This window comes from Sphaeramia orbicularis, chromosome 5 (assembly GCF_902148855.1).
Source record: "Sphaeramia orbicularis chromosome 5, fSphaOr1.1, whole genome shotgun sequence".
NCBI classification, from domain to species: Eukaryota; Metazoa; Chordata; class Actinopteri; order Kurtiformes; family Apogonidae; genus Sphaeramia; species Sphaeramia orbicularis.
In genome coordinates, this window is record NC_043961.1 from 30131868 (window position 1) to 30146359 (window position 14492).

Below are 14492 nucleotides of genomic sequence, written 5' to 3' on the forward strand. Positions count from 1 at the left end.
TTTTTATTAGTAAGTTTTATTTTTATTTCTATCAATTACTAGAAATTTCAGGCAACCCCATTTCCCCATTTCATCCCAAGGTTGAAAAACACTGAGCTAAATAGTGTGCAGATTGAGACATTTCTTACTGCATTTTATTATTTTCTGCCAAAAATAATTAAAAATCAGTGCAAATAAATAATTGTTTAGTAGCACCCTTTGATGCAAATATTCTTTTATGGTGATAGGTTAATAACTTTCTAGGGCCCCTGTCAGTCTCTTACAGCGCCCCCTGCTGGGATATGCATGTAAACGGCTCCTTCAGGTTGGAATAAGGACAAAATACAGGTCCTCAGAGCTCCAGTCTATAGTTAGAAAACACACACAGGGGGTTAAAATAAACAAATAATCACTGTGACTTGGGGGTGTTGTTGTGTCCACAGTCCTGCTCCTGTAGGGGGCAGTGTGGGTCTGATGCAGATCCACTGAGGAAGTCCTGCACAGCTCCTCCTCTTCCCTTCACTGTAAACTGGATGTAAACTTACCGAAAACCTGAGTCAGACAGCTGATCTGGGACAACACGGTGACAGCTCCTGCAGAGAGGACTCAGTGTGTGTCTGCTTCCAGCCCATAAAGCTCGGATCACCTCCTGTCTGCTTTTATTTGCACAGTTAAAGGTGAGTTGTATTTCCAGTGGAGGTAATTTCAGGTCATCTGCCCAACTAAGGGCGGAGGCTTCCTGGTTTCCTGGATCCCAAACCTATTACATTTACTAGTGCAATAATAAGTTGACTTGTTCTCATGGTAGGATCTAGTTGACTTAGAGGTTATTACCATGTACTTACAGCACTGAAGGGTTTGTTTGTTTTGATGGACAGTCTGGATCAGCTGTTATAAGCAGGCATGTCTGAGCTTGTCCAGGCACAAACCCACATGACCAACATGGCAGGTGTCTGTGCAGGATCCCATCATGCCCCCTAAGAGACGTGCTGCTACTGCTGCTGCCTCTGCCAGTGTGGGTGGAAAAAAGGGCAAAAAGGAGACACCAAAGGCCAAGGATGCCTTCACTTCTGCAAAAGAAGCCCTCCTGGCTGCAGGGCCACAGCAGAAAGGCAAGAGGAAGGTGGATGAGCACGCCTCACTGGGAGGCTCTGGGGAGGTAGGAGAAGATGCTCTATGACACCAGTCACAGTAAGAGAACATAATCAGAATTGATGACAATGTAATGTGTAATAGCACATGTTCTGTGGTGTGTTTTGCAGGTGTATGAGGACTACGACTGTATGCTCAATCAGACTAACATTGGTCATAACAATAACAAGTTTTACGTCATTCAAGTTCTAAAAGATGGAAATCAGTTCTATGCATGGAACAGATGGGGCAGAGTGGTACGTGTCATCACATAAGATCTCTGATAGACGGCCTAGGCTGCTTTCTTTTACTCTTTAACATCTTATTTATTAGAAGAATTGAACAGATTTCCTGTAAAGCTGTTAGGATAATGACATTTTACTTGACAACTACAGTATTAGCCTAATATTAATTATACACAAATGAGGTAGAAGAGACATTTTTTGGAATTGAATAGTAGAACACATGAATGACACTTGATGTTTTATTTTTTTATGTTTTGGAAAATAAAATGCGCAGACTAGATTTGATATAAAAGATGATGATGATGATAATTACAGATGAATAACAGATTATGAGTTGGCTTCAGCTAAATATTGCCAGTCAGATCTTGAAATACAGAAGATGTGGAAATTGTGACTGAAATATGATATTTCTGTTAGTTTCCCTCAACCATATTAATACAGTTTTAGTGCAGATGAATGGGAAGGATTATCATTATCACAAGAAATATGGTAATCATGACCTAATTTTCAGATTTAATGTTAGAAACAAAATGATCAATTAAAGAAGTTCTGAAGTGGCAGGAAATAGCTGAATTACTTTCATGCATTATCTATTACTCATATATGATGTAAATGTGTATCATTTTAGTAAAACAGCTTATATACAATGGTGATGTTGCTTTGTAGCTTCAACAGTTCATGTATTTAATTTATGATCCACACCAAATTTATTATTTCTTGTTTTTTACTTCTTATTTTTTAAGGGAGAGGTCGGTCAGTCTAAACTCAGCCCCTTTCCTAACCCTGAGAGTGCTATCAAGGACTTTGAGAAAAAGTTTAAGGACAAGACAAAGAACAACTGGAGCGATCGGTTGAATTTTGTTTCTCACCCTGGGAAGTATACGCTCATAGAGGTGGATGGAGAAGAGGACGCTGAGGTCAAGGTATTATAAATATACAGTATATAGAAATAAATATATGCTAAACACACCTCATCTGGTAAATCTTCTCAGAATGCTGTGATAAATACAGTTGCCTTCATTGCAGGTGGACACAGTTGATGGCAAGACCGTCAAAGTGGGCAAAAACATCCTGCCTTGTACCTTGGACAATGCTACAAAGAGCCTCATTGAGCTCATTTTCAGCAACGACATGTTCAAAGAGGCCATGGAATGTATGAACCTGGGTGAGTTGTTCTGAGTTCATCATCCACCTTTTATTCCAGAAGGTTCATAATGCCTGCAGCTTTGTGTGCATGTAGACCTGTTCTGTGACATGCCTGATGGGCGTGTACGTACTTGCATTTGCACTGAATGAGCAGAAGTGATCACAGTCTTTTGTAAATGTTCGGCTCAATTTTTAGTGGTGCTTAGATTCGTAGTAAGTGTGGAGATAACGTAAACAGTGGGACTGATTGTGACTTGTGTAAATAATTGACCACTGAGACAGACAGACAGAGGGTAAAGTCTGCATTTACTCAGCATGCCCTCCTCTTATAACACTTCGATAACGTCTTAACCAGAGTCTCACTCACAAGACTGTTGCTATCACATGTTTTGGAAAAAGTCAGCAAAAATAGACCAAAAAAAAAAAAAGACCCACATTAGAATGTCTCTGTAAGCCAAAGAAATCATGACCAAAAAATACATGAAAATGCCTTAATGTGATTTGTTCTTGTCTTTGTGGATTTTGTACAGACATCAAGAAAATGCCTTTGGGCAAGCTCAGTAAGATGCAGATTGCAAAAGGCTTTGAGGTGCTGGAGGAGATTGAAAGTGCCATGAATCAAAGAGGTGGAAAATCACGACTGGAAGAGTTGTCTTCCAAGTTCTTCACCACAATCCCACACAACTTTGGGCGAAACAGACCACCAACCATTGACAACAAAGAGATTGTAGAGCAGAAGAAGGAGATGCTGATGGTGAGCTATATCTATGTAATATGTATGATCAAACATATATATATATATATATATATATATATATATATATATATATATATATATATATATATATATATATATGTCACAGTAGAGATTGAAATCCAGTAGGATTAGTAATCCTACTAGGACAGATAGGAATTTTAGTTTGTCCTAGGACAAACTGAAATCCTACAAGAAATTAGGAGCTAGGACAGATTGTAATTCTATTTGGAAGTGGGATCTGAAGATTGGAATTTCAGTCTGTCCTACGGCAAAATGTCACTTAACTAGTGAGTAGTATGCAGCACGTTTAAGTCTTAGAAAAAGTCTTTGAAGCTTAGCTATAGAATATTAGATTCAAAGTCTGTGTAAATTCTGAATAAAATAATGGTTTGTAAGAATATTGTTGTTTCTTTTACTTTTAACCCTACCATCTAGACCAGGGGGCAGCAAAATGCCAATGCCAACTTTAACATCGTACATTTTCTGAATGGCTTGGCAACAATTAGATAATAATAAAATTGTATGTTGCCATGGCAACGGGTTGTTTACAGGTACGTTTTTCAAATTCTACCGATTTCTGAATACAAATGTGTCTCATTTACATACCAATGACAGTTACAAACGGCCATTGAATAAGGTTGGACCAGATAGGACGGCTGGCATCCTGGTTACAATGTGTATTGACCTGAGGGCCATATACTGTATCTAAGATATGAAAATAATTCAGCTGGAATAGTGATGACGAAATCATAGGACTGACTGAAATTCCAATCTTCAGATCCCACTTCCAAATAGAATTACAATCTGTCCTAGTAGGATTGTAAATTCTCCTAGGACAGATTGGAATTCCAATCTTCAGATCCTAATTTCTTGTAGGATTTCAGTTTGTCCTAGGACAAACTAAAATTTCAATCTGTCCTAGTAGGATTTGTAATCCTACAAGGACAGATAGGAATTTTAGTTTGTCCTAGGACAAACTAAAATTCCTATCTGTCCTAGTAGGATTACTAATCCTACTGGATTTCAATTTCTACTGTGACACACACACACATATATATATATATATATATATATTTTTTTTTGTGCTGGGCAGTGATTAAAATTTTTAAGCGCGATTAATCACGATTAATCACATAGTTGGGGGGGGGCAGCATCAACAGCATGTATTTCCTTTCAGTGATATTTCAGACTTGAAGTACTCCGGTGATAAAAAATAATTCCACATTGCAGTGCTTCCAAACAACTTTGTCCTTCTCAACCCCACCATCTGAAGACATTTAAAATGAAAATATCCATGGAAAAGACCGGTTCTTTTCTCCATGTTTATGTCCACACCAGTTTATTTCCGCTTGTGAGTGACTGACAGGAGTCTTAAGCCCACTAATAAGTACTAATACTAATAAGCCCAATAATATGTGATGTTCAGTTGTTAAAAGCAAGCAAAGGGGGCCCTCTAGTGGTCACAATAAGTTGACTAAAGTATGTTTTGTCCTTGCGGTGTTCCCGTAGTCAGTTCGGACATAAGAAGGAACTAACAGACACGTTTCTTTCACTGTGTTTGCATGGCCCCAAAAACGTTTGCCTGTGAGTATTTTATGTTCAGATGTTGTAAGAATGAATAGTATTACATACCCCTGATGTGAACCTTTGTTGCTGGATAAAAAGACGCTGTAAATCTTAAATTAATCTGTAAATGCTAATTGTTAGTGTGTCTATGGATTTTCCCATTCAAGTTAGCATCGAGCTAGCAATCTTTTTCCCACTCATTTAAATGTATAATGCCATGTAAATGTACTAAGGCGATGAACCGAACTGAGACATATTTTGTTTGTATGTTGCAGTTTTTCAGTGAGTCTCAAGTAAAAGATTTGGACAGAAGTTTTGGGTGTTGTTCTAGGGAAACCTGTCGTCTATCTGCTGAGCTAATCACTACACGCACACAAGCAGAGGCAGAAGAGTAGGAGTTAGAATTGTACTGGCCTCGCTAAGACGTCTGTACTTAGTCTGAGCTAGACAGCGAGCTAAACTCTGAATTGACGATGTAAGATGTGTCGTTTTTGAAGTTTGCAGCTTTAATGTACATACTTGACATCATGCAGATTGACAGAGTGAAACTAAAATAAAGACAAAATAAATCAATTAGTTATGTCTATTAATGATAAGCATATTCACGGAGAATGCCTAGATGTAATTATTGTAAACTTAAATTGACTGCTAATACAACAATCACATCATAAATAAGTAAAGGTTAGTTCAAAGGCTGGCATTTTATACCTAAACACAACTAATGAATTTACATAAACTTAACATGAGCCTGCATAAAGAATTAGCAACCCATCTGTGACTGCTAGCATAAACGAATTAGCTTAAACATGTTAATAACACATTGTAATAAACACATCCAAAATAACGTCATAAACATGTTTCTAATGGCACGTTTGCATGCGAAATTATTTAGCAAACAACAGAATGATTGATACATACAGGCATTGCTTCTGCAGGAGTTAAACAAAGTTTGATTCAGCATTACTTGGAAAGTTTGTTCACTTTTCTCCTCTCAGCTACACCGGCACCAGCGCTTGGAGCGTGGAGCGCCAAAATAAAAGCACGAGTTTCAAAATAAGAGTCCGTATGTATAAATGAACAAAGACTTGCTTGAAAGGCAGAACGGCATTAACGGGAGATTTAAAAAAAATTGTCGGCGTTATTTAATGAATGCGTTAACGCGGTAATAACGTGTTAACTTGCCCAGCCCTAATATATATATATATGTATATATATATATATATATATATATATATATATATATATATATATATATACATACACACACACACATATATATATATATATATATATATATATATATATATATATATATGTACACACACATACAAACTGTAAGCTCATCCTCTGCTCATCTGATGTATGAAGGTGCTGGCTGACATCGAGCTTGCCCAGACTCTGAAATCAGAGACTGAAAAGGCCCAGGAAGAGATGATCGAGACAGTTCCTCACCCTGCAGACCAGGACTATAGTTCTCTGAAATGCAAGCTCAGTCTAATGGATAAAGATACAGAAACATTCAAGGTACTGTGTCATAAGTATACTGTGAAGTACACAGCTGAACTAGTCTGGTCATGACCACAGTTATTAGAGTTAATGAAAAGTAACACTAATGCCCTGTCCACACTTAAACAGATGTTTTTATAAATGGGTATTTTCCCCTTCCATTACAAAAATAAACAAAACATATCCACACAAACTGTTACATAAAACATCTTTGTCATTATCAAACATCAGATGCTGGGACAAACCAGTGTTTCTGTTGGACTTTACACTGTGGGCGCTGCAGACCTGAAAAAATGAAATAATAATAAATGAAAAAAGGACAATTTTATAACATACATCTAACAAAAACCACAAACAACAATACAACAAGAATTAAAAATAAAATTTATTTTCCACCAATAGTTGATAGTTCACAAGAACAAAATGACTTTGCACCTTTAGAAACAATTAACCTGCCTTTTTCAGCCTCCATGAATAATAACTGAACAACTAAACCTCGTGTGACTGAGACATTTTCTTTTATACCACTATTAACCCATTTTTTCCACATTTGTAGATAATAGAGAAATACTTGAAGGCTACTTCAAATGGCTATCGTAAACCCAAAATTATTGATGTTTGGACGGTTGATCGAGAGACAGAGGTAGGGGATGTAACAAATCTTGCTAAATGTTATCCAAGACACCAATGTCCTGTCTAATCGGTGTGTTCTACACTTCAGGGACTGCGGTTTAGTGAGAATGATCATCTGGAAAACCGGTGTCTGCTGTGGCACGGTACAAATATAGCTGTGGTGGCAGCAATCCTAAAGAGTGGTCTGCGCATAATGCCTCATTCAGGAGGCCGTGTTGGTCGTGGTATTTATTTTGCATCTGAAAACAGCAAGTCTGCATGTTATGGTGAGGCTTTACATCAGGATGATGATTTCACATTGTTGCTGCAAGCAAATCAGACATAATATTTTATATATTTCTTTTTGCAGTGCGCACCAGTAAAAATACTGGAGTGATGTTTTTGAACGAGGTAGCTCTTGGCAAAGAGTATACAATCACCAGAGATAACAGCTCGTTGAAGAAGGCTCCTCAAGGCTTTGACTGTGTCATAGCACGAGGAACTGTGGAACCAGGTACAGTGTTTAAGACATTTCATCAGAGAATAAACCCAAGTCTGTCTTTACCCCATCTTCAATGGGAATGTTGTGAAAATGTATCTCGATTTTAACCCTTAAAGACCTAGAGCTATTTTTGTGCCAACGTTCCAATGAAATTTTCTCTTCATTTTACTTTTCCTAAGGGATTTATCATTATTATTATTATTATTATTAGGGACGGCCACGAATACCGCTCCTAGTCCCACCCCTAGTCATGTGACGTTGTGTCCTTGGGCAAGACACTTCACTCACCCTGAGTCCAGTGTCCCTCACACTGGTGTATGAATGCATATGAATGTTTGGTGGTGGTCGGGGGGGCCATTTGCCAGGAATTGGCAGCCATGCTTCTGTCAGCCTGCCCCAGGGCAGCTGTGGCTACAAAGGTAGTTTACCACCACCAGAGAGTGAATGAATAATGGATCAATAATGTAAAGTACTTTGGGTGCCTTGAAAAGCGCTATAGAAATCTAATCCATTATAATTATTATTATTGTTATTATTTTATCCTTTACATTTTTCAGTGAATAACAAGTATTTTCCTGTATTTAATTTACTGACCATGTAGATGTTCAAAAACTCTTGATCAAATCAGAGAAAACTGAAAAAGGGACTTACCCAGAAAAATATGTAATTAAATGAACGTGAAAACAAGTGTCAACAACCACTATCATTTGTCAGACTACATCGGTTTTATTGGTGAATCAGTGTTACAGAAGATGACAGTGTTTCCATGTTCACTACAGAGCATGTGAACTTCCACATGGGTCATTTCTGATGCTGCTGAAAGGCTGAGAAACTGGATTTTACCTGAATTATTTAAAGTATTGATAGGATTAGTTATTCATTCATTCATTATCTGAACCCGCTTTATCCTCACTAGAGTCACGGGGGTCGCTTGGAGCCTATCCCAGCTACATAGGGGCTAAGGCGGGGTACACCCTGAACAAGTCGCCAGTTCATCGCAGGGCTGAACATATAGAGACAAACAATCACTCTCACATTCACTCCTATGGGCAATTTAGATTAACCAATTAACCTATTAGTGCATGTCTTTGGATGGTGGGAGGAAGCCGGAGTGCCCGGAGAGAACCCACACAGACACGGGGAGAACATGCAAACTCCACACAGAAAGGTCCCACTCCCCGTCGACTGGTGTTGGAATCGAACCCAGGACCTTCTTGCTGTGAGGCACGAGTGCTAACCACTGCACCACCGTGTCGCCCCAGGATTAGTTATGCAAAAGTTATTAAACACTTTACATCAGTACATGCCCGTTGGTTATGAGTGGCTGTTTAGGTCTTTGGGGGTTAAAGGCTGGAACTAATGAGTGTCAACAGCCTGATCACAATCAAAGGTAACAGGAAGGGTACACATATAGATAAAAAAATAATAATGCTCTATCAAAAAATCAGACTGGCCATTTTATTTGTCTGATATTTCTCTTTTAACGTCCAAAATATTTTTGTATTATGGTGTCTACTAAAAATTTCACAGGCTTGCCCTTGTCAAATCAGAAATTATTCAGTGTACAGACACTACAGCCTAATAGCCTCCATATTTAATTCCTACAAAGATATACAAAAGTTTCAGCACTCAGGCTAATCATGCATTGTTTATTGCATAGATGTCGTGTTCAAAGCATGTGTGCTGAAAAATTTCATATATTGACAGAAACAATAAAATTAGACCCACATATTTTGATATGGTGTATGGACGCTACAACATTGGAACAGAAATCTGGCTTACCACATGGTCGCATCTCTGTTAGATCTGTAACTAAGTCTTCCTGGTACAGGAGTAAATAAACATTTGTGAACAAGTTATAACAATATGTCTATAAGGCATATACGCCATATTATTGATGGAAGTATATTGGTGTATGGACACTACATGAATTTTGGTGAACAATGTGCCATTGAAAACATGTGGTTCGACGTAAACATCCGTTTGCCACATTGTTACCAAATTTTCTGCAGCCAGGGAGCATACCAAAATCTGTCTAGTTGTGCATATTTAGTCATAATAATACTTAAATAACAGGTTCCCATTCTATTATTACAATTAAAGGGATGTAAAAGAAGGGTTTTCATAACAAAATGGTTGATTGTCTAAATACTGAAAATAAGAATTGATAATCAAACAACTGTTCAACAAAAATGATCAATAAATGAAAAGCAATGTGATGTGTGTATTTTGTAATAAAAAAGACACAGGAGTTGAGTAGTAATTATTTATTGTGTTACAAAACATTATGTACAATAATTTTGCTCTCTTATAACAATAAAATTGTGCACGTTTTCACGCTCATTGGGTCGCCATTTTATCAGTTTTTTCCGATTTTCTTCAAATTTGGAGGATTGCAAGATCTAGTAATAAGATGGCCAAAGAAACATTTTGGGAATGGTTTTGGGGGTATCTTTTTGTAATACTGACTAATAACTTCTACAAATATAATTGTACACCTTGATTGTGATCAGGCCGTTAATTGAATATAGTTTAAATAAGCATCATTAACCTTGTCAGTCACTGATTAAGTGTGTGGAGTGAGCTGATGTGGTTCCCTCCTGTGTTTTCAGATCCCTCCAAGGACATCTTTATCACTCTGGAGGGGAAGCAGGTGGCTGTGCCTCAGGGTCCGCCCAAAAAACAACCCCAGTACTCAGACAGCCACTTCAGCAGCAGTGAATATCTCATCTACAAAGAGAGCCAGTGCCGCCTGCGCTACCTGCTGGCACTCAACATGTAGTTTAAAGACGGATTTCCTCTCATTCTGTCTTTATAAGTAGGGCTGGGTAAAAAAAATCGATTTAATCGATCTTCGATCGATTTCGTCTTAATTTTGCATAATCGATTAATAGTGGATGAGATCGATTTTTCAGAGCAGGACCGGGACTACGCGGAAGCGCGACCGGCTCCGTCTTGTGAACCCCTGGGGAAGACTTGGTCTCACTCACAACGGCTCTGGCGTGGAAAAGACGCGGAGGAAGGGTGGAGAAAACCCTTCTGCTGGAGGTCCTCCCGGCCTCAAACTCGAACCCGAAGTGTGAAGGAACTGGCCGCCTGGAGGTTCTCCAAGGCGAGTCACGGAAGCCGGTCGTTCTTGGAATGATAACTTGGATCCATACTATCTCCTATGGCTGAGTATGGAACTGGAGGAATAGGAAAGGGACAATGTCCGACCGCTACACTACCCCACCCTCACACCCACCCACTCCCTGACCAGCAATCACAAAGCTCAATCCCATTCCCGCTCCAATCACAGAGCGCCCCCCGCCCCCCCAGTGAGTAGAAGCCACCAGCCATAAAACACAATAAAGATGATGAAGAAGTCTGTTCTGAGCCACTGTAGAAACATGGCAAAGTTTCTGTCCCATTCATTATTTCAGAGCAGATTCATGTACTTCCTGCTGAAATGTCCTTTTTATTTCCTTTCTAATATCAATATTAATACCAGTATTGATGTGTTGCATGCCTGCAGTAGTCAAATAATCAGGTTACAACTCAAAATTGTACTTTGGTATCACTAAATTAATCTGAATCAATCAATTAATACTGAATCGAATCAATATTGGATTGAATCAAATCGTGATTAATTGATTCAGAACCTTATGAATCAAAATCGAATCGATTATGGAAATTGGCCATGATACCCAGCCCTCTTTATAAGGGGCTTCCTACTAGGCTTCTCGAGGATGTTTTCTGAGGTTCTGATCCCTGTCTTTATTTTACGGTTATTGTGTGTATGTTGCTATCATGACCTCTTTAATGTGCCTTATATTTTAATAATACTAATAATTTCATTTATATGGTACCTTTCAAAACATACTGCTTCACAAACAAGGACTGACACAAAAATTAAAACCAAGTAGCAAATTAAACCAGTAAAGGTCGAGATGAAAAAATATGAATGAAAGTAGCGCTTAAATAATAAATTACTTCAAATCTTGAATGTGAATTGAAAGAGGAGAGGTGATTTTGCACTTTTCAGAATATGAATGTAACAAATAAGACAAAAAAAAAAAAAATCTTCATTTAGTTTTTTTATTAACCGTGAAAAACACGGCATCCTTTAGCATCTCTAACACTGGTGTATTGCATTTCATTCAGGTTGTAAATGTCCAGGCCTTCAGATATTTGCACTGTAAGGAAATGCTGTAGAATGTTTTGCAGTTTAGATTCAGTTTGCTGTACCTTGTTTACATATTGCACTAAGCATTGAAAGAAAATCACTTGGAAAGATGAAGGATCTTTTTAGGAGGAGGGAAATTTCCAAATGCCTTGTAATTACATAAACCTTTAATCTGAGTTTTGACACTAATTGGAGCAGAAGTGAAAGTGGTCTCCTGTGCACAGAAAAGTTTACAGGTTGGGAGTGTAAAAATGCAGTTTTGTGTATGACTTTCAAGTGTTGTTATCATGCTAATATGTGTTGAACTATGGAATGTGTAAGGAATGAAAATCTTGGACATGTCTTGCTCTACAGGTCTTATAGCTAAATAACACATTCCACCATGTGGTGTCAGTAGAAAGCAACGTTCATGAAATGCAACAGCCTCAGCATTTTTGCACTTAAATAACTGACTATCTAATAAAATGAAATTTCCCTCCAACTTGCTTTTTTGGATATTGTACTTTCTGTTTTGGAGAGTAATAGTTTGCAACAGTCTTTATGAAGTACAGCTTAATGTTATTTGTTAAAAGCTGGATGTTCGTGTGCTGGTGATGCATGCGGAGAAAAGAAAAAGTACTGAAAGAAAAAGAAAAAGATTGTGAACAGTTAAAAGGTGAAAATGCAAATAAAGTGTTTCAACTGGTAGGAAAGATGGTTATAATGCTTCAGGTCCATGATTTTTAATTTATGGACCTGGAAATGATTAATGTTTTCAAGGGAGGGAGGAGGAAAAATTAAAATATATGGTGTTTTTAAAAGCAGCTTTGTCAAAGAAATGTCATCTGAACTTTTTCAGCTGAGACTGGATTCTGACGGTAATGTTTCACATCCTCATTTTTTACATTTGATAAATTTTTGTTATGGCTTTTACTGCAAAGAAAATCCATTGAAATAGTGGTGTATGAACAGTAAAAACATGAAGATCACTGTTTCTGGAAGTAGAGACTGCTATAATGTTTGAAGACATAAAAATTATTGTTGACACATTCTCTGAAATGTGCAGTTTTGGAGTTTGTGAAGCTTTAACTTTACTGGGGAGGACAGTAAAACACAAGAAGACTGGTGATATTAAAGCCACTGTTAGAAAAAATTCCAACGGTTTGTGAAACCTGAGACGTTGCACTTTATAGGCTTTATTGGGTCATTACGGTAATTTCACTCACGCCTGTACTAGAAGCTGGAGAATAAGCCCTTTAGCAGTGTTATAACATGCAGTAAATTGTAAATGACTGCTAGATTTTGAAAGGTCTAGAAGAAAAAAGAGCTCTCAAAAAATAGGGAAATGGACTTACAGCATATTTTGTAACCTTTTATTTAGTCAAAATAAGAAAAAAGTCCAGTCAGACTATTTTAGGCTTAGGGTTTAAAGGGTAAATGTTGTTGTTGGTAATGAGGGGACTCATTTAGATTCCCTATGTATAGGTACACATAAATTATTCAGTGATTTTCTTAAATCATATTAATCTGCAAAATAAATTACAACTAAAGCTGTCACACAAATATGGTGGTATAATAAGTACAATATTTGCCTTCAAAATATAATGAAGTAGGAATATAAAGATGCAGATAATGGGAAAATTGAAGTAAAATGTAAATATTTCAGAGCAGCACTTGCTTAAATATATTTAGATCCATCCCGTCACTGCTCAGTAACCATCCTAAACCTACTGATCGTGGAACTGAGGTACAGCATCGCCTGCTACAGCAACAACTTGTTGTCATAGTAAAAGCAAGGAGTTATAGGTTGACATATGTGCAAAGATAACCCCCTTATATCAAATTAATCAATTATTAAGGATATTTTACAGAACTGAAAACAGGTGATTGTTTAATGATGTGTCTGTAGAGATTTTTAATTATCATTACTTAATCATATCATATTGCATGACTCTTAGCACATAATAATCTTACTTATTTGCACTAATCAATATTTTGCATAACTTATATGCTTGTTTGGAGACAGATTTCACAGCACCAGTCCTTGTAAGCATTTGTTTTTAATCCTCATCTGCCACCTCTAAAGTCTAATTAATTGCTTGATTCTTGCCAAATCACACAACCTGTCCATAGAGAACTTTTTTCTTTTTTTTTTTTTTTTTTCTGGGGTGTAATCTAGGCAAATTCCTTCAACCAAATCTAGACACTTTGAGTATTTACTCTTTCTGTTACTCTATGTTTCTGGACACAAACAAATTATCGCAGACAAATATCAGATGTTTTACTCCACTACATTTGTCTGACAGCTTGTGTTCCAAATGAATTAATTTTCAGTTTATGTGAAGTTTATGTATTCAGGAAATTCTCGCTCATATTAACTCTTCAAAAACTGCCTTGGATTAGTGAGACGATGCATTTTCATAAAGCTGAATTCAGGGCTCAACCTTGAAAATCTACCACAATAAACTATCGTACAACCATTAATACAGCAGTAAAATGAATCCAAAAGGAGCATGCATGATCGTAAACAAAGTTACTGTGACCTCTCACACTTCAAGTACATTTACTGACAACACTGTTGGGTGGTGGGAGGGAAATGCCCCCTGAATATTTACATAACATGTTTGTTTTCCTCAATAAAACCCTGAATGAAGCAGAGGATTTTAGTTTCGTTCTTTACCATCAAATACTAACAAACATTCATACTGTTTATCTACTGTCAGTAAAAAAGAAATATGTTCAGTGGGTGCACATTATTCATCCACTTTGTCTATGAGTCATATCAGATGATGGTATGTTGGAAACCCCTAAACAGTGTATCATTAGCCTCATAGAATAAGACTGTAGGATTTGGTGGAATTGAGAAATAAAACACTTTTTACAGAACTTTAGGTTAATTTATTG

At 37.3% G+C, this 14492-nt stretch overlaps 1 protein-coding gene across 1 annotated transcript; it reads left to right on the forward strand.

The window, feature by feature from the left end:
- Positions 1-492: 492 nt before the first annotated feature.
- On the forward strand, positions 493-10865 carry LOC115420023 (protein mono-ADP-ribosyltransferase PARP3-like). Its single transcript, XM_030135170.1, has 11 exons — positions 493-656; positions 941-1138; positions 1242-1367; positions 2099-2278; positions 2382-2520; positions 3032-3255; positions 6193-6348; positions 6887-6973; positions 7052-7229; positions 7313-7456; positions 10057-10865. The coding sequence occupies exons 2-11, from the start codon at positions 950-952 to the stop codon at positions 10224-10226; spliced, it is 1593 nt and encodes a 530-aa protein (XP_029991030.1). The 5' UTR covers positions 493-656; positions 941-949; the 3' UTR covers positions 10227-10865.
- The last annotated feature ends 3627 nt before the right edge of the window (positions 10866-14492 follow it).

Excerpts from the sequence above, each read along its gene's own strand:
- LOC115420023 (XM_030135170.1), top strand. The coding sequence starts at position 950 with ATGCCCCCTAAGAGACGTGCTGCTACTGCTGCTGCCTCTGCCAGTGTG. Across the intron at positions 1,368-2,098 it reads GGAACAGATGGGGCAGAGTG|GGAGAGGTCGGTCAGTCTAA; the intron begins GTACGTGTCATC and ends TTATTTTTTAAG. Across the intron at positions 2,521-3,031 it reads CATGGAATGTATGAACCTGG|ACATCAAGAAAATGCCTTTG; the intron begins GTGAGTTGTTCT and ends GATTTTGTACAG.